At 55.8% G+C, this 26,090-nt stretch overlaps 1 protein-coding gene and 1 long non-coding RNA gene across 11 annotated transcripts in view; one reads left to right on the forward strand and one right to left on the reverse strand.

Annotated features, from left to right (window-relative positions):
- Nucleotides 1–26,090, forward strand: part of Agap1 (ArfGAP with GTPase domain, ankyrin repeat and PH domain 1) — a 353,309-nt gene that overhangs the window by 21,590 nt on the left and 305,629 nt on the right. For 9 of the 10 annotated variants that reach the window (XR_007349582.1, XM_048808782.1, XM_048808781.1 and 6 more), the window contains exons 2-4: nucleotides 4,828–4,886; nucleotides 9,015–9,102; nucleotides 9,782–9,793. Coding sequence is in view for 8 of the 10 variants with exons in the window: in XM_048808782.1 (XP_048664739.1) it covers nucleotides 9,784–9,793 (10 nt within the window). In the remaining 2 variants the exon portion in view is untranslated. The remainder of the gene's footprint in view (nucleotides 1–4,827; nucleotides 4,887–9,014; nucleotides 9,103–9,781; nucleotides 9,794–26,090) is intronic. The other variant, XM_015481616.2, reaches the window with a different exon arrangement.
- Nucleotides 6,281–26,090, reverse strand: part of LOC125618307 — a 29,310-nt gene continuing 9,500 nt past the window's right edge. The window contains exons 2-3 of the long non-coding RNA XR_007349583.1: nucleotides 20,306–20,312; nucleotides 6,281–6,292 (exon numbers count right to left, since the gene is read on the reverse strand). This is a non-coding gene — a long non-coding RNA (uncharacterized LOC125618307). The remainder of the gene's footprint in view (nucleotides 6,293–20,305; nucleotides 20,313–26,090) is intronic.

A 26,090-nucleotide genomic window follows, 5' to 3' on the forward strand; every position in this document is an offset into this window, starting at 1 on the left:
ACGCTCCATGTGGATAGGTGGGCCCTTTCTGGGGGCCGCCGCCTCTCCTAGAAACCTCATGGCATTCACAGGAGAGAACCATTCCCATCTATCACAAGGGAGCTGGGCCTCAGAAAGACCAGCAAGGTCACCCAAGGTCACCAACAAGCCCGGGCCTCCTGGTCCCTGCTCCCTCACTGATTCTCCTCTGCCCACTACTGGTGTCTCTGCCACAGTGACCAGGGCAGCCAAGAGAAGCAGGGCTCTCCTGGTGGTCAGAGTTCAAGACCCAGGACCGTTAGCTCCCACCTCGGGGTGCCACCTCCAGGTCTGCCTGGGCTCTCTTAGGTTCCCTGAGAAATCCTGATGTCCTGGTCTGTGTTTGTGAGGTCCACAGGGTCATCATGAGTGAGCCTCAGAGGCCGGTGGGGCTTGTTGAAATGCAGATTCCAGGGCCCCGATTGCTGAATCTCACAGATGTCTCCTGTGGGTGGCTTTGCAAGGTGTCCAGACGAGCCCAGGGCAGGTGAAGAGGGGGCACTGAGAACCTGGCCCTGCTGGGGGCCCTTCCCCAGGCGACTGTGCCATCTGGGGCAGTGGGGTAGCCCTGAGAACTACTGTGGGGCCTGGGGACCCTGGCAAAGTGGCTCTCAGGAAATGATCCTCAGAACCACCATGTTCAGCCACAGAGCAGGGGACGCTGCTGTTTCTGTGCGTCTCGCCCAGCATGCCATGTACAGAGGCAGTTCCTTCTGAGGTGCTCACAGGCTTTCGTTTCTCATTGCTTAATTACTTTGTCCATAAACCAGACAGATTATGATAGAAATATCACATTTTCGCCTGAGTTGCCGAGAGACTTTCCTGCACTGTGCTCCTTAGGATTTCTAAGGACGCCCTTCCACACCTGTCTGGAGCATTGATGTCCCTGGGACGGGTTGGGGCAGGACCAAGGGAGGTAGAGCTCCTCCCTTATTATTGTAACGCCAGCCTTCCTGCCACACATGCACTGGTAACAGGGTCCCTGATGAATTGGCTCAACTGAAATTCATTATCCCAGTGGATTCCTGTTTGTCTCTATATCATTCTCACTTGGGACTTGGAGTGAGTGAGAAGGAAGACAGGCTGCAGCACTGATGCTTTGCTAAGTTTCACAGAGTGCTGGCTGCCAACAGGCTTGGAGGACAGTGGGTGGCGTGGACGTTTAGCTCAGCGTAGGACGCTTGCCTGGCACATGTGTGGACCTGGGTTTCATCTCCAGCACAGAAAAGGAAAAACAAACAAAACTTTTAAGACTAATGAAAGTTTGTTGTAAAAAAAATACAAGTTAGGAAAAAAAACCTACTCAAGACCCGGGAGTCCCTCCACCCGATGTTTGAATTCTGTGTTTCCTGCTGCTGGTGCATGGTGGCAGGCGGGGGTCTTTGTTAAGGAGCCTTTCTGGTGGCTGAGCACTTGTCGCTGGGCTTTCTTAAGCATGGAACAGGCACTGTACTGCGAGGGGTTCTGTGGCCAGGACAGTCCGACAGGGCCTTGGTGGGCTTTCCTTAGACATCAGATATCTTGGTCACCAGATCAGGTGGAGCATCTCCCTCTAATGGAGAACATTTCCCCCAGCATTTGGCCACTGGGACATCCCTAGGTGTCCCCACCCCCTGTCCTCGGGCTGGGTCCCCATGGGCTCAGTGCACCCGTCACCTCTTTGTTTTCTCTGACTGCCGTCAAGCTTCTGACCCAAAGAGACAAGGAGGTCAGGACTTCACTCCTGATATGGGTGGCGTATTATTTCGTGTTCTGTAATCTTAGAGTTGTTCAAGAGCTTGTGTTTGAATTTAAATGACGAAGCGTAACTGGAAGGCTGGGGATGGAGTTCAGTGGTAGTCACTGGCCTGGTGTACATGAGGCCGTGGGTTCCATCTCCAGCACCGAAACCCCAAGTGCATTGGAAGTCGTGCCACGCTGATGGAAGGACCAAGTACCTGGTCCTACACTGCTCAGGAAAGCCCGTGCACCTCGAGGAGCAGCTCTGGGCTTCCCTGTGAGTCAAAGGGCTCAAAGCAGGCAGTCAGAGGTCATCTGCTGTGTCTTACGATGGAATCTAGTCCAGTGGTACTTAGACCAGAGTCTGGGGGCCACTTTCTTCATATTCCATGCCATTGACGGGGCATGGAATGGCCTCTTTTGAAAACCAGGGCTGCTTCTGTCACTTTGGGGCCTGGCTGACCGGGGACACATATGTGTGCACACAGTGCATGCACACACACACACGCCCAGGTGTGTTCCTAAAGCACGTTTTGTGCAGCTGCACCTTGGGCCTCAGAGTGAAGTAGGGCAGCCGGCCTCGTCCTCCACGTGATGGAGTCTCCGGGCTGGGCCATGCTTCCTTTGTCCTGGGACCCCCAATCCCTGTGGTGACCGGCCAGGAAGTGTCCCCACAGGAGCAGGCAGAGAAAGCATCTGGTATGTAGGGCTTTCCCCAGGTCTTTGGTTGCTTCTCCTTGAGCCTCACACCAGCATCCCACTCCGAATGGGCCGAGACGGAGGCCAGGCAAGTTCTTGAAATAAGGGCATTTTAATGGAAGTTGAGGGCTTTGGCGGGGAACATTAAGTCAAGCATTTATTTTATTAATCTAGTTGCCACAAAGAAAACATACTCTATTCAAGTGAGGGTAAATTTGCAACTAAAAGCTTGCCACACCATGTTCCAATGTTTATATAATCATATGTCTTTGTTTAATGGAGCCCCGCTTCATTTATAATGCATATTTAATATTTGTTGTGATAAATTTAATCTGGTGGTACATGCTTACAAATCAGCAGTGCATTAATGAAGTGAGCTCGTTTAATTCACCCTTTATCCTCTTTGTTCTACTATTAAGATTCATTTTTAAAATTGTATTTCAGGGCTTTTTTGGTTTGTTTTGTAAGAGGGATTGAACCCAGAGGTGCTCTACCACTGAACTATGTCCCCAACCCTTTTGAAAACTTAGAGTCAGGTCTTGCTAAGTTGCCCAGGTTGGCCCCAAACTTGAGATCCTCCTGCCTCAGTCTCCTGAGTAGCCAGAATTGCCGGCCACTTGGCCTAGCTGTGACTTAACGTTTATGTCAAATGGCGTAAAAATCTGAATCAGAGTCCCAAAGGTCACGATGAATGTCGTCTCCTTACTCTTGTTCCCCAGCCACCAGTTCCCTCGCCTAAGTTGGCAACTGTTTGTGATTTTACCAGTGCCTTCTCAGGCGTGTGTGTTGTGCGCACACACGCCGCACACTATAACGCTGACTAGACTGTGTGGGTCTTGCTCTCACCACCTAGTGGAGCCTGGAGATTGTGGGGCTGACTCCACCTCAGTATGCCGAGGTCCTTACAGACCTCTGCCCCCACCACCTGCTGGACTCAGCTGTCTTGTTTTCTTAATTAGTATTCCATCTCAGGAATACATCCAGGTTCACTTGACCATTGTTGAGGTTTTTAACAGCAGAGTCACAGGGGGACTTTCTGAGCAGCTGGACACTTGGTACATGCATTCGGAGAGTCCTTGTCATTACCTTCTGTCTCCCTGCCCGTCATCTGAGGCCGCCTTCTCGTTTCCCTGAGAGCAGTTGGTGACCGATGTTTAGTTACCATCTCCTGAGGTCAGGCCTGCGCTGTCATGGTCCTCACTTCATGGTTCCCAGCTGATCCCTGGGCGTGCCCCGGTGGTGTGCGGCCACCATGGAGTGGGTGTTGAAGAGCACAATTGAACTGCTCCCCCCCCACCGTCAGCCCCCACCCTGTCTACTTCCATGGGGGGAGTGTGGACTGGACATCTTGAAGGCAGTGCTGGGACAAGTCCACCTCCAAGGCATCCCATCTCTCCAGCTTCCTTGCAGACCTCTGCCCACCCACCACCTGCTGGTCTCTGTGCCCCACAGCCCGTGCCTCTGCTGTTGAGCTCATCCCTGCCAGCTCAGTGACCTTGAGAGTCACTAGATGCCCCTGGCAGCCTATTGTCTTCTCCATCGGCTCCTCCCATGAGCAGGGCCTCCCTTTGATGGGCGTCCTAGCCCTCAGCTCTGGGGGACAGTGGCAGTGGTGTGGGTGCCCTCCCACATCCCGTAGACCATGGGTGCTGGCCTGCCCGGCCAAGCCGGCCTTGCCTTTCTCCATCCTTCTCCTAAGGGGACTGCCGGCCAGGCCTGCAGGGTACCACCACCTGGTTGAAAGGGATGGCTTTTCTTGCCCTTGAGGCGTTTTGTGGAGGACTTGACAACTTTTGGACAGTGCAGGGTGAGCAGATTCCAACATTAGGGAAAAGTTTGGAGAGGGCATCCCACTGAAAGAGATGGCCTGCATCCACTGCTGCCTCCCCGGCTCTGAGTGGCCAAGGGAGCCGCCACGTGGGTGCGACTGTGGGATCCTGCTTACCACGGGTCATGGCCAATGGAGGATCATCTGTACTGGGCAGGCCAGGGGACCCCCCAGTGGGGTCATCTCTACTGGGCAGGTCAGGAGAGCTACCCGAGTGAGCTTCCTGGGTGGGGAGCAAGCACCCCTTCAAAGAGCCCCCCAGGTCCAGGTCCCCTCCTCTCCCTGGCCAAGACTCCGGCACCCAGCAGAGTGCTCCAGACCTGAGTGCCGCCTGTCTGCAGCATCTAGGTTTCCACGCTCGCCATCCTCTAAGCTTTTTGGGTGGGATCTCAGAAAAGCGACTGTTTAGCAGAAAGACTGCAAACCACAGCTGCCCGAGGCTGGGTCTGTTGCAGAGAGCCAGGCCCCCAGAGCCGCTGGCTCTGGTGGAAGCTGGCCTGCCGGGCACCGATGCGCGCTGGAGGGGGCCGCAGCCTGATCTTTGTCTCTGTCTTCTCTTGCAGATGCCTTCGTGAACAGCCAGGAGTGGACGTTGAGTCGATCGGTGCCAGAGCTCAAAGTGGTGAGTGGCTCTTTCTGGCTTCAGTGGTTTATTTCCCAGGAGACCACGGGTGTGGGGGCCCTCGAGAGGTGGGGCGTGAGCCCACCCAAGCTGTGCATGGGGCGGGGACCAGTTGTGTAACCACTGTCCCCAGCACAGCGCCATTCCTACAGAGGACCTTCCAGAGACACCTGTCCAGGGGGTGACACAGGGTGGCAATGGTGTTTCCAGTAGTTTTTAAGACGACATGCCCTCCGTAAGTCCTGCCCAGCACTGCCTGGAAGAACCTTCTGTGTCTGCCCTGACTGACAAGCAGCCTCTGCCCTGGGCGGCCTTTCAGGGACTGTACTGTGGCTCAGGAGCCATGTGTGATGGCCTGGTTTAGGCTTGGTTCATTTTGGTTGAAGCAGCTGCGTGGCTGTGGTGGCCGTGCGTCAGGTGGAAGTGGCTTCCTTTGGCCCTGTCCTGGTGATTGAGGGCGGTATAGGTTCGTACCAGGCCACCATGGGGGATGCTTGCTACCCAAGAAGCCTGTGGTTTCTGCAGCTCAGTGCTCAGGCTTGGAGACGGCGTCACTGAAGGGCAGGCAGGGCAGCTCCTTCCCCAAGGGTAGCTCCTCAGGCTAGTGTGGGCTCACTGCCAGGTGGCCACCTCTCACGGATAGGCCAATGTCAGAGGTCTGAGGAAGGGTCTAGCCCCGGAGCTGTGCATGGATGTGGGGACCCTGGCAGGGCTGCCAGCTCTTTGTCACGGGCCCTGGAAAAGAAGCCCCTTTGTTCTGTGTGGCCACTCTGTGTATCCACAGTGCCGCATTGTTTCCTGCCCCTGTGCAGCACCCCAGGACAGGTGGCCTTGAGGTCAGCACCCGAGGAGCCCTGCTTCTCAAGCACAGCCATGAGGTGACGTAACAGCAGCCTCCAGTGACCTGTCGGTGCCAGTTTTGCAGTGATTCTGAGACCCCCGTCAGAGAACACAGCTCAGTGTTTGCCGACTCTTCAAGAGCGGTGGTTCCATGCCTCAGGCTTTCTGGGGTTGTGTGGTGGTCAGATCGTCCGTGACCAGTTGCCTTCGGTACAGTGGCTTGGTGCCAGGCGGTGCAGGCCCGTGCCCCTGCCCGCGTGTGTCAGGGACATCTGGCTGCAGAGGGCCTCAGTGGGCAGTCTGTCATTCCTGTTGTGTTTTCCTTGAACTCCCAATGGGGACCTTCGCTAAAGCCTCCATTTCCCTTTCAGCAAATCCACGTTTGGCAGGTGAGCGTGGGGCACTAGAGGAAGCAGTCAGAGGCTGCGTGCCTCTCTTCCTGCTGAGGCAGGGAGGCGGGAGCAGCGGGGTCAGGCCTGAGGGTCTGCACCGCAGCCTGCCTCGCTCTCAGTTCTGCCGCCTGCAGGGCCTTGCTGCTCCCCATGAAGCCTGCCAGTCCAGACGTGCTTGATCCCTCCTTCCTGTTGACATCAGGGGCCGGTGGCCACAGTGCCCCATGGACCTGCCAATGTCTCCTCCTTATTTTTTTCCATGGACAACTGTTAGTTTCCACTGGTGTTTCAAATTAAAATAATGCTCACAACCATCCGTGAGATGCCTGCAGCCGTGAGAACCAAGAGAGACCCCGTGCCCCGCACCCCAGAGTTGATGGGCGAGGCCTTCCGAGGGGTGCATGGGCCTTGCCGTGAGCACACGGAGAACGGGGTGTTGCCTGCAGAGAAGGCGCGGCCTGAACAGGGCCTGATCTCGGAGCATTTTCTTCCTCAGGGAAGACAAACTAATCTTAATTAAAAATTTAATTCTGTGGCATACTGGTTGGATTTTCTCAGTGTGAAGCTGACAAGCAGCAGGTGCCCTTGAGCAAAAGAATAATTAATAGGTAGATATTCTCAAATTACGGAGGCCCAAGGTAGAGGGAAGACTCGCGCTGACCGGAGGGGAGGCAGCCTGCGTGGAGTCTGCACACAGGGGGCCTGGCTCGGAGCCCGGTGTGCAGCGTCTCCTTGGCACTGGCCACCCGGGTCAGTGGGTCAGGCATGCTCTCAGCCGCCTAGCCAGTGCAGCTTTCCTCGGGCTGGGCAGGGCTCTGTGCAGGGGTGGGGTGCAGGGTGCTTCAGAGGGTCCTCCCTGGAGGGCATTTGGAGCGGAGGGAGTCAGACCATGGGCTTGAGCATGGCATTCTGCAGAGGACCCGAGGGAGCCGAGGGCCTGCTGGCCTGGCGTGAGGAAGATGGCCTGGTCACTCTGCTGATGGGGCAGAACCCCATGAGCAAGCAACTTAGGGGCTGCAGGGTTTTCTCACAGCTCTGGAGGTGGGAAGTCCAGGACCAAGGGCAGGTCCTTAGATTCACCTTCGTAGGTGACGTCGTCTTGCTGTGTCTTCAGGGTGGGGGACAGGCAGGTTCCCTTTAATAAGGGCACCAGTCTCACCCGTGAGGCCCAGACCCCCCAACACCAGCACTTGGGGCTAGGATTTTAGAATCTGGTGTTTGGGGACCCAGGCTTCCAGACCACAGCAGCTTTCTCAGGCCTGAACGGCTGTCCACTAGTGAGTAGGAGCAGGATTTTGGGCAGTGATTATGTGGAAGGTTCTAGGTGTCTGGAGACACCTGCCACTGGGGTTGGGGAGCTGAAGCACGTAGGGGACAAAGCAGGGCACTGAGGGGCTGCAGGGCTGTGGGCATGGGGGAGAGGGCAGGGCAGGCCGTGGCTCTGGAGAGGCCACACTAACATCTGGAGAGGGGAGTGTGGGGACGGGTGTCGCAGGAGCTTCTGGGTGATGCCCACATTCGGACGGCCGATGTGCCTGCAGCCACTCACAGACCACACTCACACCAGCCTGGGTCCCTGCTGTCAGGTGTGGGCTTCACTGTCCACCTAGCCAGCCTCCCTGCCTCCCAGCAGGAGAGGAGAGGAAGGCGAGGCTCGGGCATGCAGCGTAGCCCACCGCGTCCATGGTAGGCAGGTGCACACGAAGAGCTGGAGCTCAGGGGGCCGCACTCAGGTGGCAGCAGCTGGAGTCGGGGCCAGCTGGGGCGGGGGGTGGTGGAATCGGTGCTTGTAGGTGGAAGGCAGGTGCCCCTGGGGACTCCGGAGCCGGGCTGAGCCGAGGATCTAAGGAGGGAGCCTGGAGGGCATGAGTGTGGGGCAGGGCGTTGAACAGAAGAGGTGGGTGACCTTGTGGTCACCATAGAGTCCAAGCCTGAGGTGGTGGGTGGAGGTGAGAAGGTCGGAAACCTCAGGGGGGCCAGGCAGAGCCTGGGCCTGGCTGGGGAGCTCCAGTGGGGCCTTGTGCAGGCTGGGTCGCGTGGGTTTGTCTCCTTCATGAACAGGAGGGTCTCGGGGGCAGAAGAACCAGGATGCTGATGAGCAGCTTCTGGGGGGACAGGTATCCCAGCTCAGGTGGGGGGCAGGAAGGAGGGCTACTTGCAGGGCCCACTGAGTCCAGGCTTACTGCGCCCACAGGGAGGCCGTTCTGAAGGGCTGCTGTGGCTGGACCTCCTGTCTCCCTGGGCGCTGCCTCCCCACCCAGTCATGCCCCATTGGCTGTCCTGCTCTCCTGTCCCTGTCCCCAAACTGCCCCAAGCTCATCCCCTTGGGATGGCATGTGCCAGACTGACCCATCCATGACAATACACGCCACCCTGTCCCCTCTCACCTGGGTCCCCCATGTGACTGCACACTACTCTGTCCCCTCTCACCTGGAGCCCCCATGTGACTCTGCACACCATCCTGTCCCCTCTCACCTGGACCCCCCTCCCCCATGTGACTCTGCACACCACCCTGTCCCCTCTCACCTGGACCCCCCCCCGTGTGACTCTGCACACCACCCTGTCCCCTTCACCTGGACCCCCTGGTGTGGTGAGGCCAGAGACCTAGTAGATGGCCCGGTGGGCAGTGCACATGTTCCTGAGGAAGACGGCACGCTTCCGGGAAGAGGCCTGGACCCAGCATGACTCCCTCTGTGCCGACACCCGACCCCGTGGAGGCCAAGTGGCCCTGAGCAGCCTGAGCAGAGCCCCGTCTCCAGCAGGACGCGTGCCCGTCGTCGGCTTGCTGCTACCACGGGTCGTGGTTGTTGGGGTCCCTGTGTTTCGACCTGTCGTAGAGGGCCCAGCAGAGCCATCTGATGTAATAACCCTCGTGGTTGTCGTGTCTTTGCTGCAGGGAATCGTGGGGAACTTGGCCAGCGGCAAGTCCGCCCTCGTGCACCGGTACCTGACCGGCACATACGTCCAGGAGGAGTCTCCGGAAGGTATGCCGTTGGGCGGGTGGTGAGTTACAGGCTTTAGGGAGTTTAGGCTTTTGATGTTTTTCTTTAGCGTATTCTAAATCATTGCTTTGACCTATCACACGCCAAGAAACACCACGCGGTAAAGATCCTCCTCCCGTAGGGATTGAGGGCCGGTTACGCTCACTCTGGCGTTGGGAGCACTGGAGTAGAACCGTGAGAAGCTGCTGAATGTGTTTCCTGTAACGGTCCTGTCCTTGGAGGCGCTAGTCCAGTGCTCCTTCTTTAAATACGGGCTGGACGTGGTCCGCTCTGGGGGTTGAGTCCATGCCGACTCTGACCTAGTGCTGCTCAGCCTCACTGCCAGCTTCTCTAGATGAGTCCTCCAGGCCCCCCCGACCCCGCGCTGGAGCAGGCGTCTCCCCGCATAGTGCTGACTTTACAGACGCCTACGGCCATTGCCCACTGAGGGAGGCATTCCTCCTGCCATTAGACGTTTCCTTCTTCTGTTAACATGTCCACGTATTATTCTTTGCTTTAAATGACAATGACAAAGGCAGGAGCCCTTTAGCGCCCCGTCAGGCGTAGTGTGCAGGCAGTTTTGTAAGTTGTGTATTTTCTCTCCATGTAACTTTGACTCCACCTCTGAGACACTGAATTTCTGGTTCCTTCTCTCTCTCACCGGCTGTTCCATTCTTTGCAGATATGGATGCAGGTAACTACCGTCTCCTCCATGGCAGCTTGTCTTGTGGGGAGCGCGAGGAGAGCCCGACTGTGCTGTAGCGTTCCCTCCCTCCTCGTCCTGTGTTCCATCCTGTTTCATTTCATTTCACCTTTTTTTTTTTAGTTCGGCATTCCACCCTGTGCTGTCCCCTAGCTGTGTTTTGAGCACTAGTTGTCAGTAGCGTCACGTGTCCCCTGTAACACCTGTGCTGGCCTTAACTCTCCTCCCGGGGCCTGCGCAACCTTCAGGGCCAGACTCCCCTGGGGCTTCGCCTGGGTCTCCGCGGCCTGGGGCAGGACTTGGTGGTGCTGTGACACCTCTTGGTGGTCCTCAGGAAGGCTGCCCTGAAAACCTCCCTGCTAAAGGATGACCTGGGAAGGTCAGAGGCTCAGAGAGGGCTTGTGCGCTGGAGCACAGGAGAAAAGACTGTTAGCCCAGGGGAGAGAGCAGGCGCTTGAACACGCCTGGCCCAGACAGTAGGAAGGGGGGTGCTCCCACGGTGTCTTCCTCCTTCCTGGGTGCCCCTGGGGCCCAGGGTTTGACTTGTCCCTTTGTGTCTAGGGTGAGCGGTAGCCATAGCCGGGTAGCTTACACAGAGGAGAGCTGTGTAGAGCTTGTGTCTGGGCTTTCCACTTCTCGGGCTTGCGGTCATAGCGTTCATGGAGCCAGGTGCTGAGGGTCTGCGGCTGGCTTGACCGTGGGGAAGCGGGGTGCACGTTTTCCAGGGAATCTGCCTCCAGCACCCTCGCTCTCCATTCCAGTCTGGGGTGGCTGGAAGTCACGGTCCAGCCCCGGTCTTGTTGATCGCACCCTGGCCTGGCTCAGATGTCCGCAGTTGCAAGCTCTACAGAGGGACAGCCAGGGCCACAGTGCTCTCGGGAGCCCGCCTGCTTGACTTTGGTCACGGTCGTGCTCTGTGCCTTTCCTTGGGGGGTGCTCGCTTTGTCCTGACATACTGGTGCTCAGCTGTGATCTTTTTTTTGCACTGCATAACAGGCCCTTGTATTTTGACAAACAGGAGACTTTTCTTTTGAATGTTTGTGCATCAGAAGTGAAAGCTGTCCCCAGCCTGGTGGCCTTACTGTGATCACTAACAGCCCCACTCGTTGGTTTTCTGGGTAGCACTTGCCGTTGCACTGGAATTCCATAGTGGCGCCTGGGCTTCTAGACACATGTTATTTTAAAGGGTAGGAGCACGTGAGGGGACATCCCTTTCTTCATCAGGGCTGCGTGCCAAGGGCTCCTGGATCCAGGGAGAGGTCGTCTATGATCTCTGCTCACGGCTAGGAGCTCACCGGGGCCATCTCTTTGCTTGCCTTTTGACCTGGGTTCCGGGTGTTCTGTGGGAGCAGCGCCATGCCCAGGTGTACCCCCAGAGGGAGGCACGGGGCCTCCGGGTGCTGAAAGAACTCTGATGCCAGGCAGCCCCTCAGCCCTGGCGTTTCCCCAGAGCTGGGCACGCACTGCTGTCTGGAACCAGGCCTCTCCTGTGGACCAGGGCACTGACTTCCACTTCCTGTCTCTGTGGCCTATGAGGAGTGGCAGTGGGGAGAGGAAATGAGTGAGATCAACTGTGATTTCCCTCGTGCCAGTTTTGCCATACCTTCGACATTGGCAGGGAGCCTGAAGTGGTTTCAGTTCTTATCCAGTGAGTAAATGTCAATCGATTGCCTATGCTTGCTTAAATTAAGAAACTGCATAGACAGAATGTTCTGGATTGGGTATATGATTTACTGTGTTGTCACCTTGTCACCGTGGTGTATGGAGGGTCCTAGGGTGATGTGAGTCATCTTGGCATGTGCAGGAACTAAGTAAACTATTACATAACCCCATGGTGGGCATGGTCTGTGCCTGCTGAGGCAGTGGGTTTACAGAAAATTGTGTGACCTTTCCATTTCTTGGTGTTACTGTTGTCTTCTGAGTTTTCCTCTGTGTTGGTCCAGTTTTCGTTGCTGTAACAAAATACTTGTGGCTGGGTACTTTACAAAGAAAAAAGATTTTTAAATTCATTGTTGGGGAGCTCAAAGTCTTAGATCAGATGGCCCCATTTATTTGGCCTCATGGTTGATGGCGTCATGGAGGGAGCACGTGGGAGAGGGATAACATAGTGAGGCAGGAAGATGGAGAGGCCAGGGGTGAGTGTTGCTCTTTCCTAATGGCCCTCTCTTGAGATCCACATTATCCCTGCCAAGGGCAGCAGGCTGTGCCTCCAGGGACTGGTTACCTGGTGCTGAGCCCAGCTCTCAAAGGTCTCACCACTTCCCAGCAGCACCACACTGGGGAGCCAGCTTCCTACATGCGAGTCATTTGGGGACACACTCAGACCACATTCAGGACACCCAGCCACTTAGCTCTTGTGAGTTTGGAGCAGTCAGCTGCATGGCTGCTCTGGCTGGAGGTGCTGCTTGGGGTGTGGGTGAGCTGCCATCCCTGCTGCTCGTGGGGTGGGTTCTCCCGCCCTTCCTGCTGGCCCACGGTGGCTCCTCTGAGGTAAAGAACAGGTTGCTGTCTTTGCGGGGATTCTGACCTGCAACTGGGATGTTAAGATTGCTGGAGGGGTGAGTGGTGGGGACATGGCAGTTGCAGAAGAGAGCTTTCTGGGTAGGAGTGTGTCTGGGCAGAATCATGTCCGGGGCCCAGAGTGCCTTCCATCTGGTCCATCTCAGCTGGATCCCAGAGGGTGACATCATTTGGACGTACAAGATTTAGTAACTTTAGAGATACAGTTCAAACGAGGGAGGGTATTGGATATCACACTTAATAGCAGTTCTACCTGGTGACCAGTGCAACAGTGGGTGTCTCATAGGGAGTCTGTGACTCCCAGACAGGAGCTTGGAGCGAGCAGCCTCTGTGGGGGGCGCACAGTTCTTGGTGTGTCCGAGTGTGTTTAATTCATGAGTGTCTTTTGGAGTCCTCGGGGCCTCTGTGGCAGGCCACATGCTCTGGGGTGAAGAGCAGAGGTGTATCCTCCAACAGTTCTGCAGGCCGGAAATCCAGAATCACTGTTTTGACAGGTTGTTCCCCGAGAATCTGTCCAGGCCCCTCCCAGCTGCCGAAGTCCAGCACCCCGTGCGCTCCTGGGCTGGTAGACCCGCCCGGCCCTGCCTATCACTCAGCGCTGCCCTCCTGGGAGGCAGGGGTCCGCCACACACCCTATTCCAGTGTGATCTCGCACCTTAGGCTACAAAGACTGATTCCGGTGCTCCATCACAGGGTCTGAGAGGGTCCCTCACGCCCACCTGTTGGCTGGCAGGAGCCTGCTCAGAGCTGCTGAGGCCGGGCCCTTCCCTTCCGTTCTTGCTGGCCATAGAAGCTTGAGGAGGACGAGGACAGGAATCAGCTTGCCTGTGACCTTCACACCCCCGAGGGGCATTTCACAGTGCCAGAAAGAGATGCACGGAGCCCAGTGGAAGCCCTCGGAAACGCCGAGGCATCAGGAAAACAGAAGGTCGCGTGGTGTGTGCTGGCAACGTCCTTAGGACTCGGTGCCAATTCTGCTGGCACCCAGGTGCCCGGGTGGGGCTGGGGAAGAAGTGCCTGCGACCCTGGAGCAGGGGATAGTCTCCTACACGCGAGAGGTCTACATGCCCAGTCCCGGACGCTGAGCTCTACCAGACCCGTGTCTGCGTTGTTCCTGCCGAGCCTGGAGGCCCTTCCAACTGGTGGCTGTGCTTTGAAGTCCTGGTTGAAGCCTTGGGTCAGAGACTGGAGTCCAGGTGACAGGACAGGGTGAAGGCATCAGTGGCCTCTAAGGAAGGTCTGTTGGGGGGTGACTTTGCCAGAGATTTGGAATCGCTGCCAGACACCCTTTGGGAGACCTGATCTGGCCTCAATAAAGCCTACTGCAGTCATAAATAATCAAATTTTTTTCTGGAATGAAGCAGTGCTCTTTGCTAGTGCCGCCTTTTCATCCAAATCTAGAACGAACCCACCTCTGGATGCGAAGGTGGCTTAAAGGTGGTGGGAGGAGGACAGGGCCCGCCAGCCCCTGTGAGGGGACGGGCCGAGGCCCAGTGGTGACCTCGCCTGCTGTGGTCGTCCACAGGGATTGGCTGAAGGGCTGTAGCCAGGCAGGGCATGGGAGCAGCTGGCCCTCTTCCTGGGTCCTCATGAGTCAATGTATCGGGGACCCCTTTCTGCGGTCAGTTTTAGTTTCTTGTTAGCTGTTAACCAGCTCAAATTCTGGGCTGTTGAAGTCTTGGCACCCCAGAATCTGTGTGGGCCCGCAGCGGCCTGGCCCTTCCCTCCAGGGCAGTGACTCAGGCTCTGTCTCTGCTGTCCTGATTGTCCCAGCAGTGACTGCACAGGACGCCCCCCGGGCCCTGCATCTGTGCAGCAGCAGCCTGGGTCCCTAGACCCGCTCCTCCCCTCCCCCAGTGGAGAACCGTGGCCCAGGGACAGGGGTGGGCTGCATAAGAGAAAGCCCCAGGACGGAGTAGGGACCCGTGCGGCTCAGGTGGGAACCTGGGCTTTCCTGGGCTTTGTGACCGCAGCTCATTGAAAATTCTAAAGTATTCTCTTGATTTGTGCCCAGGTATCGGGAAAGCGCTGCTGTGCTTTGTTTAGTTGCAACTGTCCGGGCTTGGTGAGGGCCTGGCGGTTCTCTGGAAGGGTCACTAGATCACGTCCGGGGAGGACCTGGAACGCAGTGTCCTCTGTAGTGGTCACGTCTTGCTGGGTCACCATGTGGCAGAGCTGAATGATCCAGGAAGGGAGCGGAAGCCAGGAGAGAAGCAGGGAGGTGCCTGGCCCCCATGCCACGCGTCACCAAGATGGGGTCCCCCTGACCGTGGCCTGGGCTGTCCTGGCCTCTTGGTTTTCCTGTGAGTTAGGGCATGTTTCCACTCCTGAATGCCACCTGCCTCTCAGCCTCACGGCTTCTATGAGGACCGAGCCAAGCAGTGCGTAAAGACGGCTGCAGCCCGGCAGTGAGGAGGACCTCCAGCGAATGACAGCTTTTAAAGTGTCAGTGTCCCCACGTGGGCCCGTCACCTGCGGGTACGCCGGGACGCCTGTCTCCGCTCTCTCCCCAGCTCCTCGCCCCGGGCGCCCCACTCGTCTCCCTCTGCCCCCGGAGGCTGAGGTGTGTCTGCAGCCCCTCCCCTCAGCACGGGTCCTCCACTGCCCCAGTAAAGTGCAGGTCACTGAGCGTGGAGCCCATGCCAGGCTCCTGGGACCTTGTCTACAGCATGGACAGAGCACAGGACAGGGTCTGATGTGGCCGACACCCTCGGGCCTTTCCAGCCAGGCTGAGTTCTGGGGTCCTCCCCACAGGGGAGCTGGGGAGCTGCTGGAGCTTCCAAGTGCAGGGTTGGCTTCTGGGGAAAGCCTCTGGACACGGGGTTGGCGGGCGCCCAGGGGCCAGCAGGTCCTCACGAGCTCCTTGCCGACCTCAGAGGCAGGCTGTGTCCGTGGAGACGGCCGCCAGGGTTTCTGCTGGGGTTTGGTTCAGGATGCTTTTTCTCAAGTGCTCACGCCACGTGCTGTGGGAGGGAGGCTCTGGTGTCGCTTGATCCTGGCTCTGGGGCCCGCAGGCTGCCCTCAAGCCTGTGTCCCATGTGTCAGTGTGGCCAAACCCCCCAGGACCCTGGCGGGAATTGTCTCCTCACAGATGTGTTCAGAGTCAGGGCAGTGAACGTGTTCTCAGCAACACACGGACCTCAGATACTTTGTTAATGAATGTTTACTTAGTCTCCTAGAAACAACCGGCGAAAACACCCAGGCCGGCTTTCTGGGACACTGATGCCTTTAAGCTGTCAGCTCCAAAACCCTTTCCAAACCCAATAAAGTCGGAAAAAAATGTCAGCTGCCACTGCTCCCCAGATGTTATGGCTTATTTCTAAAACAGTTCTTGGATCCTGTTTAATGTTCAGAGTGTGTGTGTGTGGGGGTGGGGGGTGGGGGGTCCTTATGACTCTGACTTGAGTTGTTTTGAAATCTAGCCATTTGAATTTTTGAACATGAATTTTACCATGTTACTTACACCCAAGTGATGGTAAGTGCGTGGTAACTTTTTAGTGAGAATTATCTGTGAGCCTTAAGATCAGGAGCTGCCAGCGGGCGGGGTTAGCAGAGGCAGTGCAAGGCAATGCGGTGTCTTCCGCCATCCCTCTAGGTGCCTCCCTCCCGTCTCCCTCTGTAGAGCAGTCTGCAGCTCTGCCCTCCTGGCACAGAAGACACAGGACAGCCAGGTGGTGCCTGCATCAGGTGAAGGGCCTTGAAGTGATTCCTGGAGCTTCAAAGAAGTAGTTGAAGGGAAGCCTGTTCCTTTTCATCTTGAATAAGAAAAAGAGGCTCTAAAACCAGGAGGAGGAGGCGGCCGTCATGGTTTTGGCATGGACACTTCTGGCAGGACAAACTGTGTCCTTCAGTTGGTTGTTGGAACTCTGAACACATCGTTCCGTATTTTTATCATTAATTCAACAAGAAATCAAGGACTTGCTAAAACCAGCACTGGGCCTGCAGTTGGCAAGTACCAGGGAGAAGAAATTTCTAGATAAATAAATAATTCACGATAGTGATTTACACCTGGACCCCCAAGGGCAGGTCCACACTATCTGGGAGAGTCTGGCTCCTCGAGGCAGCCACAAAGACCTGTTATCCCCCCAGAGTCCCAGAGCCCAGAGGGAGAAGGCCCGCTGTGACTCACCTGTTGGTTTCCTGTGAACCTGCGGACATCAGAAGTTCTAACAAGACATTGGGCAGCGGGAAGAAGGAGATGGGTCTGGAGTTTCATGTTTGCAAGCACAAGTCCCTTTTTGCTGCACAGGTGTTCTCGAGCTGCGCGTGCATCGCGTGTGCATCACATGTGCTTGCAGATGAGCCATCACAGGATCTGTCAAACCTGAACCTCCACCAGGCGTTTTCCCCTGGGTCTGTGCGGTGTCTCCTCCGGCCTTTGGCCTTAACGGGGATGACAAGCTGGTAGCCCATCTGCAGTCCCAGGGAGCTGGATGGTGGCAGACCAGTCTGCTCTGTCCAGGAGCCCCAGGGCCAGGTTCCTGGTAGTGGTCTACACCCTCCGGTGCCAGGGATAGTTGAGCAGCTTAGATGACTCGGGCAGAAAAGGGGTGGTGCTGTGGTGGTGGACTTAATCAGGTGGCCTACAGAGCAGCCAGGTTGGAGGATTTAGAAAAACCCTGATCCTAAATCCACTTAGGTTCCCGAGGAGCCTCTTTCCACTTGTTGCCACTATTGGACTTCATGCCACTGTTGGTGCCCCACTTGGTGGCACCCACTGACCAAGTGATCCCTGGTGCTCACACCCGATGGGGAGGAAGGTTGGATGTTTTTCTCAGTTGCTCCTGCAGAAGATTTAAGGTCAGTAGCAATTGGCCTCACTTGTATCACGTGCTTTTCCCTAAAACAACCAACACTGTTGGGATCTGAGGGGGCATTCTGATTGGCCACTGTCTGAGGGGCAGTGAGGTCAGCCTCCTTGAACTGTTGGTGGGGCAGGCGTGTTATAGAAGGGTTGGAGAGCAGGCGGGCCCCGGAGAGGAGTGGGGGCAGATCCGGGTCCCATGTCCATACGCAACACATTGCCCTTTCAAGCTTCAACTGACAGATGCCGCTTGATGCAGCCTTTCCCACGTGGACAGGTTGCGGGCGGTGTTATGCTTGGCCCTCGCACCTTTTTAGGCAGTATTTCCCTCTCCATCCTGGAGGGCAGGAAGTGCCGACGGAGGGCTTTTGGGCCTTGTCTGGACCTGAGACAAGGGGGTCCACAAAGCTTTTTTCCCCCACACCATCCTGCGTGGCCTTCATCCACCACCTCCTCCCTGCCCTGCACACTTGCTGGTCCCAGCAGAGGGGAGAGGCCCGCTGTTCAGAGGACACCTGCTGATCATCGTTACACGTACCCACTCCTTGACTTGGGCAGTCCTGGGTCAGGGCTGAGAGGTTTTCCCTATGAAAGGAAGAAATCCTGGGCTGAAGCCAGCCTCGGGGCAAGGAACAGGGGGCATGGAGGCAGGGGAGGTAGAGATTGAAAGAAATACCAACAGCAAATTAAGACAGGTGCCAGAAAGAAGCTCATAGGAGAATCTGCTTGTGGTGATGTGGTTCCTAGCTCTCCCTCCGCCTGCATGCTCCTGAGGCCTCGGCCACCACTGGCCTGAGAGCTGAGGCTTTGGATACCAGCAGTAAGATCTGAGAAGGACTGGGCCAGCTGTGTGTGTGTGGGGGGGGCGGGGGCGTATATCTTAGTAAAAATTGAGCCACAGGCAGCTGCCAGTAATGTACAAAACATGACCGCTTCATCTGATCCATTTACTTAAACCTGATAAATTCATCTATTGACCCAGACCAGAAACAGAAATCAGGTTCAACTCATGGTCTGTTCCTTTCTCCATCCTTGGCTTCTGGCACATTCCGTGTCAGGAAGAATTCTGAGGCAGGATGAAGGTTCAGGAGGACCTCTCCTGACATATCCTGTTGTTACCACTACAGACAACAAACATGCGGGAGTTGTTCTTTGAGCCAAAGGAAGGAGCCAGCTGTGTTGAGGGGGAGTGTGTCGTGTGCAGAGGGCCTTGGTGAGGAAGCCAGCGCAGTGTGTGTTCACTCCACACGCCTAGAGGAAGGGGTGGACTTGAGCCTGGACAGGACCCGGGGATGCAGGAAGAGCTGTCAGCCCGAGTGTGGGGCAGCTGCGGCATCCGGAAGTGGAACTGGCCCGAGGTCGTCTTCACTGCAGCAGGGATGGAGGAGAAGCTGTGTGGGCAGCCCAGGAGAGGGAGGGGGGAGGAAGGCGGGGCCAGCCCCCTGTGTCCTGACCGCCACAGCAGTCATGCTGGCTGGCCCTGAGACAGACTTCAGGGAACGGACAGGAGGAATCTCCAGACCCCTGTGGCCTCAGAACTGACTCAGGTGATAGCAGTGAGCTGCTGGTGTCTGGCCCCCCAAATCCTCTGCACCCAATTCTCCTGCCCCGTCAGGAGCCATCTAAGGTGAACTGGCTCCAGGTGTGTCCAGCTGCCCAGAGCGCTGTGTCCTGGCATGTTCTCTGACTCAGGCAGAGGTCTCGTCCTGAGTGTACGTCAGCCTGGGTGGCAGATGTGGCTTGTTCTGATGCGTCCCAGGGGCTTATGTTCCCAGGAGAACGTCACAGGGACATCTGGTCTCCACCCACTCTGGGTGGCAGACCACAGGGGTCTTGGTGCTCCCCAGCAAACAAAGCTGGCCCTGGTGGGGGGTGGGGGTGCAGGTGCTCTGAAGGAGGGACAGAGACCTGGAGAACTCCTTCTAATAAAGTAACCACACTCTTTTTAACATTTATTTTTTTTAGTTGTAGTTGGACACAAAGGTATCGTAACTTAATTTTTTTCTGTATTTTTATGTGGTGCTGAGGATCAAACCCAGGGCCTTGCACGTGCTAGGTGAGCGCTCTACCGCTGAACCACAACCCAGCCATAATGATACTCTTGATAGAGGATCTTAACACAATTTCCCAGAGGACATGGGGAAAGTGGAATGTGACCATCAGCAAAAGAAATATCTGAGGTGAGGGCTGGGGTGGAGCTCTGCGGTCGAGCACTTGTCTAGCATGGAGAGGCCCTGACTCCATCCCCAGCACCTGCAGAAAGAAATATCCCAGGACAGACCCCACCCAGTAGGGGAGGGAGTTTTTGGCTGGAGTGTTACTGCCGGTGAGCTACGAAGGGGTTTTAGAGGTTTTAAAGGGGGTTGTAAAAGACAAAGCAGAATCCAACGTGCGGTGCCTTGGTGCTGGTCTCTGGCTGTTCCCCAGGCAGCTTCCAGCCCTGCTCCTGTTGTGCTCCTGATGACGGACAGGAATGGGGCTGAGGAATGAAGTGCCACCTAGGGGGACGGTTGCTCCCCGTAGCCTGATACCTTGTTTGTATTCAGAGTTACATGTGAACGAACCACTGTAAACCAGTCCTTCTGCATATTCATTTCCAGAGTTGCATATTCAAAAACAGGGTTCGTGTAACACATCATCTCTTAGCATGAAGTTACTTTCCCACGGCAAGCACTGGCTTAGAACGCTGTGATCCGAGGGTGTAGAGAGGTAGGATGTGTTGGCCCTGGCGTTGGAGCTGGGTAGCCCCCCAGGCTGCCTGCATTGCCCCCTGCACTGCTCCCATGGACCCAATCCTGGCACTAGGGGACGTAGTTCAGGCTTGGTGCACTGCTCGGTGAGGAAGCTTTGCCTAGGCGAGGAGTAGGGCTTCTTTTCTTCATCCACCGAGGCCTCTGCTTTACTTTTTATTTTTAAATACTTAAGTGTGCAAAATATTACAAATGAAACAACCAACCTGAAGTGCCTGTCCTCTGAAGGACTGGCATGCATGGTGGACACACTCAGTGGAACCCGCGAGCCCTTTCTGGGGCTGTTGCGGGCACCGAGCATTAGCTGCCCCAGCAGTGGTCCGAAGGTCGCTTGTTTGATCGTTAAGTCAGATCTGACTGCGAGGCTCCTTCACTGATGACTGAAAGTCAGCCAGGCCTGGCCGCCTGTGGCCTCCCAGCCCACCTGACTGGTCTTCTGGTCTCAAGTGTGGCCTCTTTCCTTGTCTCCCCTCCCTTGGCACCAAGCTTGTCCAGGGCACAGAGCCTGCCGCTGTCTTTGCACTCCCAGCCCTGACCCAGTGCCTAGCGCACTGTGGGACTCGAGAGTATGCTTCAGAGGCCAGGACTCCAGCGACTGACGCAGGCGGAGGGCAGAAGCCAGCCACGGGCTGTAACGGGACGGTTGGAAAGGGGTCGCCTAGAGTCCTCTGGCCCAAGAGCAGTGAGAACCAAAGCGTGCAGTTGGTTGAGGATGACGGTCGTTCCCCTGATCTCTACTTGCCTGGACGCTCTGCTCTGAGTTGGAAACATGCCACCCACATGGATAAGTCCTGAGACTTCTGGAACCCTTTTCCCGGAGCCATTGGAGAAGCACTTGTCCAGGACTTGCTTACCTCATGAGCTGCTTTGACGTGAGGGGGACGAGGAAGCTCCTGGATCTCCAGAAGGCATGGGCAACCACAGTCCTGGGAGAGGCGGGTTTGTCTGTGGGAATCTGAGAGCAAGACACACATCTTTCATCCTCTGCAACATCATTTTAGACCTGCTTCTCCTTTTCATTGGATGTCCCGGGACATTGTGTGTGTGTGGCTCCATTTGGAAACAATGATGCCGTCATTGTGAAGCTGCCACGATGAGTTGGATTTTTGAGCCACTGGTAATGGTACGTTACCAGGAGCTGCCAGCCCCTGTGCGCTCCTGACCGTGGCAGGACAAGCCAGCGGCTGTTACTACCTGTGCGTCCACCTGCCGAGACTGAGATTGCAGAAGCTGGAAAGCTCTTCAGCTGCAGGTGTGGCCTGAAGTTGGCCCTTCGAAGGAAACTTGTTTGATCCTCTCACCCATTTTACCGATCAGCAAACAAGCCCCGAGGCTCAGCAGGACGTCAGCTTGCTGTGCCATGTGGGATGAGCTGGCCACAGCTGGGTGTGAGACTTGAGGTTGGCTATTGAGTTTTGGGGGAGAAGAGTGACTTTCGTGGAGCTTTTAGGAGTCCAGGATCTCTTCCAGTGGCAGCTCTGCAGGAAGGTCCCAGGCGTGGCGCAGGGGCAGCTGAGTGGGCCTTGCCTTATCCTCCCTGGGGGCCAGACAGGCTCTGCTGCCCAAGGAGGCGCCTGGTTGTGCACATATGGGCTCCTCCCTCCGGGCCATTTCTCCTGTGTCCATGGCCTGTTTCAAAGTGAAGTCCTAGTGTGCCCTTCTTGGCCACCCTCCCCACAAGGTCCCTGACGATGCCACGTGTTTCTTTCTCTTCAGTGTCCGACTGTGCAACAGGGTCAGGAGCTCGTTTTGCTGGGAGGATGTGCTGTCAGCACGTTTGGGTGGGGTGTTTTAGGGGGAAAAACTGACAAAATGTGGGTGTGGATGGTGGAGGTTGGTCTGCGTATCCCACGCTAACCACCTGGCCAAAGTGTTTTACAGGGTGTAATGTGGAGAAGAGAGCTCTTAATGGGTTTTGTGTGTGAATTTGCCAATTGGTATTTTAACCCAGAGCTCTTGGAAACTGAAATGTAAAGAAATTGAATCCAAGTTTTGGAAATTCAAGAAGCCATCTCTCTGAACATTAGTTTTCCATCATCTTCTTGAGCAGCAAATCACATTTTTAAAAGACACTTAAAGCAGCTTTCTAGTACCTAAGAGTATTTCATCAATAAAAATTTCAGGTCCGTCGATACATTTTGGACTCCTTGTTATTGAAGACAACAATACAGCTCTTTTCAAGAACATGAAATAGGACCCGAGTCTCCACGTTTCAGTTTCACATCTGCCTTTCCACCCAGTTAATGTTCGCTTTGTTTACTTGCCGTCGAGAATCTTGAGCTACTTACTCAAGCGAGCGGCTCTGTGTTTTTCTTAAACCTATCAACTACTTGCAACTTCAAAGTACTCTTCAATTAATAAATCCAAAAGCGTTGAAGTGTTAGGAAGAGTGGGACTTCCAAATGCCAAGTTCAATCGGGAGAAGAGACAGAGACGTTTCAGATCGAAGCCTCCCACCTGGAGGTAAGCATCAGATCCACGCTAAGAACTCCACCTGATTTAGGTCATACCAGGCGGCTGGCCTGTCCCTCGTGACAAGGCAGGCTGCCTCCCGCCCACGTGCTCGTCCACAGGGCTTTCAGGTGCGCCCAAATCAAGACAAGGTTTTGGAAGGTGCAGTTTGGAGCTGCAGCTTCCCAGCTTTCCTTTTGGGGGGCGGGGGGGGGGGCATTGCTGACAGCCTGTCCATCTGCCCCTGGCCTCACTTAGTTGGTTGTTACTGCAACACAGTGTCCCAAACAATCCTGTGTGAAAACCCTTGCAGCAGCCCCTCTTGTGGGGCTCCTGCCGTGTGCGCCCCGGGTTTTCCCACAGGCTCAGGAGGCACATCTCTAAAGCTGGGGGCCTGCCCTAGTTTTCTGGAATTGGAGCTTTCTGGGATTTTGCTGGCCCCTTGGATCTGTACATTCGGGTCTTTCTGCATTTCAGGAAAACCCCCTGTCCTTCATCTTTGAAGACTTTTCTCCCCCTCTTGCTGGGACCTGTCGTCAGAGATCCCACTGGCCCTGCGGGTCGTCCGTCCTCTCCTGTGGACGCTTTCCCCAGCCCTCTGGGCTGAACCCTCTACAGGAGCCCCCCCCCGCCCCGCCACATCTCTCAGCTCCCGTCTTCTCATGCGTCCCCTCCTCCGTCCCAGTGCTGTTGCCAGGCCTCTGTCCTTAGGAGCACTGGTGCTGGTTCTGGGTGCCGTCACTCTGTGTGGGAGGTGGCGAGGATTCCCCCTGAGTTGGTTTTCTCTCCAGCAGCTCTGCTCCCTCCTGTCCCCTTTCCCCTGGGGGGCCTTTCCATGAAGTCCTGCCCTGAGCGTTCCTCCTGCGTGTCTCCCCCTCGGCGTCTCCCAGACAGTCTCTGCCGCATTGAGGCCGCTCTGACTTCACCAGGCGGCTGTTCCGGTCAGAGCTGCTCGCTCCCGCTGGGCCCAGGCGGACTGTGGTGGTCAACCTGGGAAGCTTCCCTCTGTTCTGAGGCACCTTGGGCTGTTGGGAGCGTCCTCTGTCCTGCCTCCTGTGGTGGGGGAAATGGGGTTGAAGAGAGCCGTCCCTTGAGTGCCCTGGACCAGAAGGGCTGGTCAGTCACCCGCATTCCCCTTTGCCGCCTGCCCCACGTGTCCCGCAGCTGCAGGGGAGTGCAGCACCTGGGCTTCGACCCTGCTGTCTGGACCGCAGGACCTGGGAGGGATGTCATTGCCCCCGAGGAGGGTGGCGTCCCATAGGTGTATTGTGTTCTGCCTGCCCCTCTGAACTGCCCTGTGGGGGCCTGTCCTGGGGCATGGTATGAATGCTCATTCCCCTGCTCACCTCGGTGCCTTATGAGTCCTGTTCCTTAGTCAGGAGTCAGAGGGGGCAGGACCATGGCCTCCCTTCCTCTCCTCCCCTCCTCTTTGGGGTAAAGTGATCTGGGGTGTTGCTGGGTGGGGGTGGGGCAGGAGCCAGACGCCCCTCCCACCCAGCCTCCCGAGAGTCCCCTTGCTGGTGCCCACCTGCGCGGGCTGTTACATTCACCTGGGCCCCTTCTCTCATTCTTCTGGTGTTTAGTCCCCTCCCTGTTTCATCAGGGATAGTTAGGAAAGGCAGTCCAGTTTGGGGGAGTTCTGACCTGCCGCGCTGACCAGGACTCCTTCCTGCTTCCCTTTGTCTCACTGGGGACTGAGTGGAGGCCAGCGCTTCTCCTCTCAAGTCAGAGCCTGAGTGTCCCAGCCACAGAGGTGCATAGCTGGCATCCCGCGGGTCCTTACCCCCTGTGGTGCACCCTTGGAATAGTACCTTTTTATTTCCAAATGTTACGTTTTAAAAAAACAAAATTGCCAGAGCAAGTAAAATCTGATTCAGTTGAGGTTTGTAAGATAATTTACCAGTAAACCTTTTTTCACAGTGTAAAAATAACATGCGGTCCAAAATTCCTTTTAAATGTCACAATGAAAAACTTTTTCAAAGCCCCAATGTAAATAAGTTACTGACTTAAGTATTTTTAAGTATTCCCCCCCCCCCGTTTAAAAAGCCAGATGGATTTTTTTTTTTTTTAATCTGGCAGCTGGGTGTGGTGGTGCATGCCTGTAATCCCGCTGACTCCGGAAGCTGAGGCAGGAGAATTGAGGTCAAGGCGAGCCTCAACAACTTAGCAAAACCCTGTCTCAAGATAAAAAATGGCTGCACACGGTGGTGCATGCCTCTTATCCCAGTGGCTCAGGAGGCTGAGGCAGGAGGATCACGAGTTCAGAGCCAACCTCAGCAACTAAGTGAGGTCCTAAGCAACTCATGGAGACCCTGTTGCTAAGTAAAATATAAACAACAACAAAAAGGTGGAAGGGGCTGGGGATGCAGCTCAGTGCTAGAGTGCCCCTGGGCTCAACCCCTGTGCTGGGAAGACAAAGGCAAATTCCTGATTAAATTTGTTTTATGATCCCTCAGGGTGAAACAAGAGTTCACAGTCCTTTTCAGTGTGTTCTCAGTCCACTTTGCAGATATTCTTCCTGTTTTATCTAAAATACCACGAAATAACAAGCGAGAAAGTTTTAGGTAAAATTACAAAACATCTTCGTGGACGTCCCTGTCGGCCATGGCTGGAGGACCCCTAGCTGCTTCTTGGGCTGCGTCCCCCTTGTCACAGTTGAGAAAGTGCAAGCCCATCTGCAGCCCCCAGAGAGCATCTGCTGCCCAGTGACCTCAGGGTCAGATGCTCAAATTCCCCTCCTCTTTCCAAAGGAAAAGGGGAACTGTGTGCTCTCAAATGCAGCTTACTCTCAAGAATAGTTTCCATCCTTGGCTTGTTCATGAGAATCTAAGGATGGAGACCAATAGTGAAGAACGGAAGTTGCAGGCGGGTGTCTAGGGCGTCCTCCTCGAGGTTTTCCTAAGCGCAGTGATGGCTTCACAGCTGCAGCGGCTGTCAGTGGACGAGGGAAGGCAGACCCCCTGCAGCCTCAGCTGAGGGCACTGGACAATCTCATTTCCAGATGGGACTGTGCCACTGTGGGTCCCTAGGCCTTGGCACTGCACAAGGTCATAGGAGGAAAGTGGGGTAAGGAGCCGCTAAGCCTTCTGGGAATGAGGTTCTCTCTGCAGCCGGCTGCAGGGATCGCAATCAGCATCTGAACTTTCCCTGGTGGATCTGGAGGTGTTGGGGTCACAGGATGCTGTGAGCATAATGGAGATGTCCTGGGGAGAAAGAAACCCTGCACAGAGTGTTGGAAGGCTGGCTGTCATGGCTGCCACTCTGCTGCTTGCAGAACTGCTAATGATACGTTAATAGCTTTCAGTCCAATTAGTGAAAATGATAGAACAGAAATGTCAAACATCTGCGGCGTGTTTACTCCCAACAGAGATTTTTTTTTTTTTTTTTGAATAGGAAATTGCAGTTGCTTTATTTTCCCCTCTTAAAGCAGAACTGACAACATGGATGAGACATTTAAAAGGGACCTCAGCGCAGTAGCTCTTGGCTGTGTGATTGAAGTGCCAGAAGGAACCGAGTTCTTACTCCAGCCTCCCGGATCTTGAACTCGTTCCCACAGTGTGAGGCTCAGGAACGGGCTGAGGTTGGACGGTAAGGGACACCCGTAAGACGTCATGAAGAGACGTGGAAGAGCTGGAAGAGCCCCGCGGCGCCGTTCCTTTCCTGCCGTGCTTCTGTTTCACCGAGCACGCCCACCTCACACCTAGGAGGGCTCGTCTGCCCACCTCCCTCTCTCTGCCCCGCTGGCTGTAGGGAGATGCCTGGC

This window comes from Marmota marmota, unplaced genomic scaffold (assembly GCF_001458135.2).
Source record: "Marmota marmota marmota unplaced genomic scaffold, marMar, whole genome shotgun sequence".
NCBI lineage: Eukaryota > Metazoa > Chordata > Mammalia > Rodentia > Sciuridae > Marmota > Marmota marmota.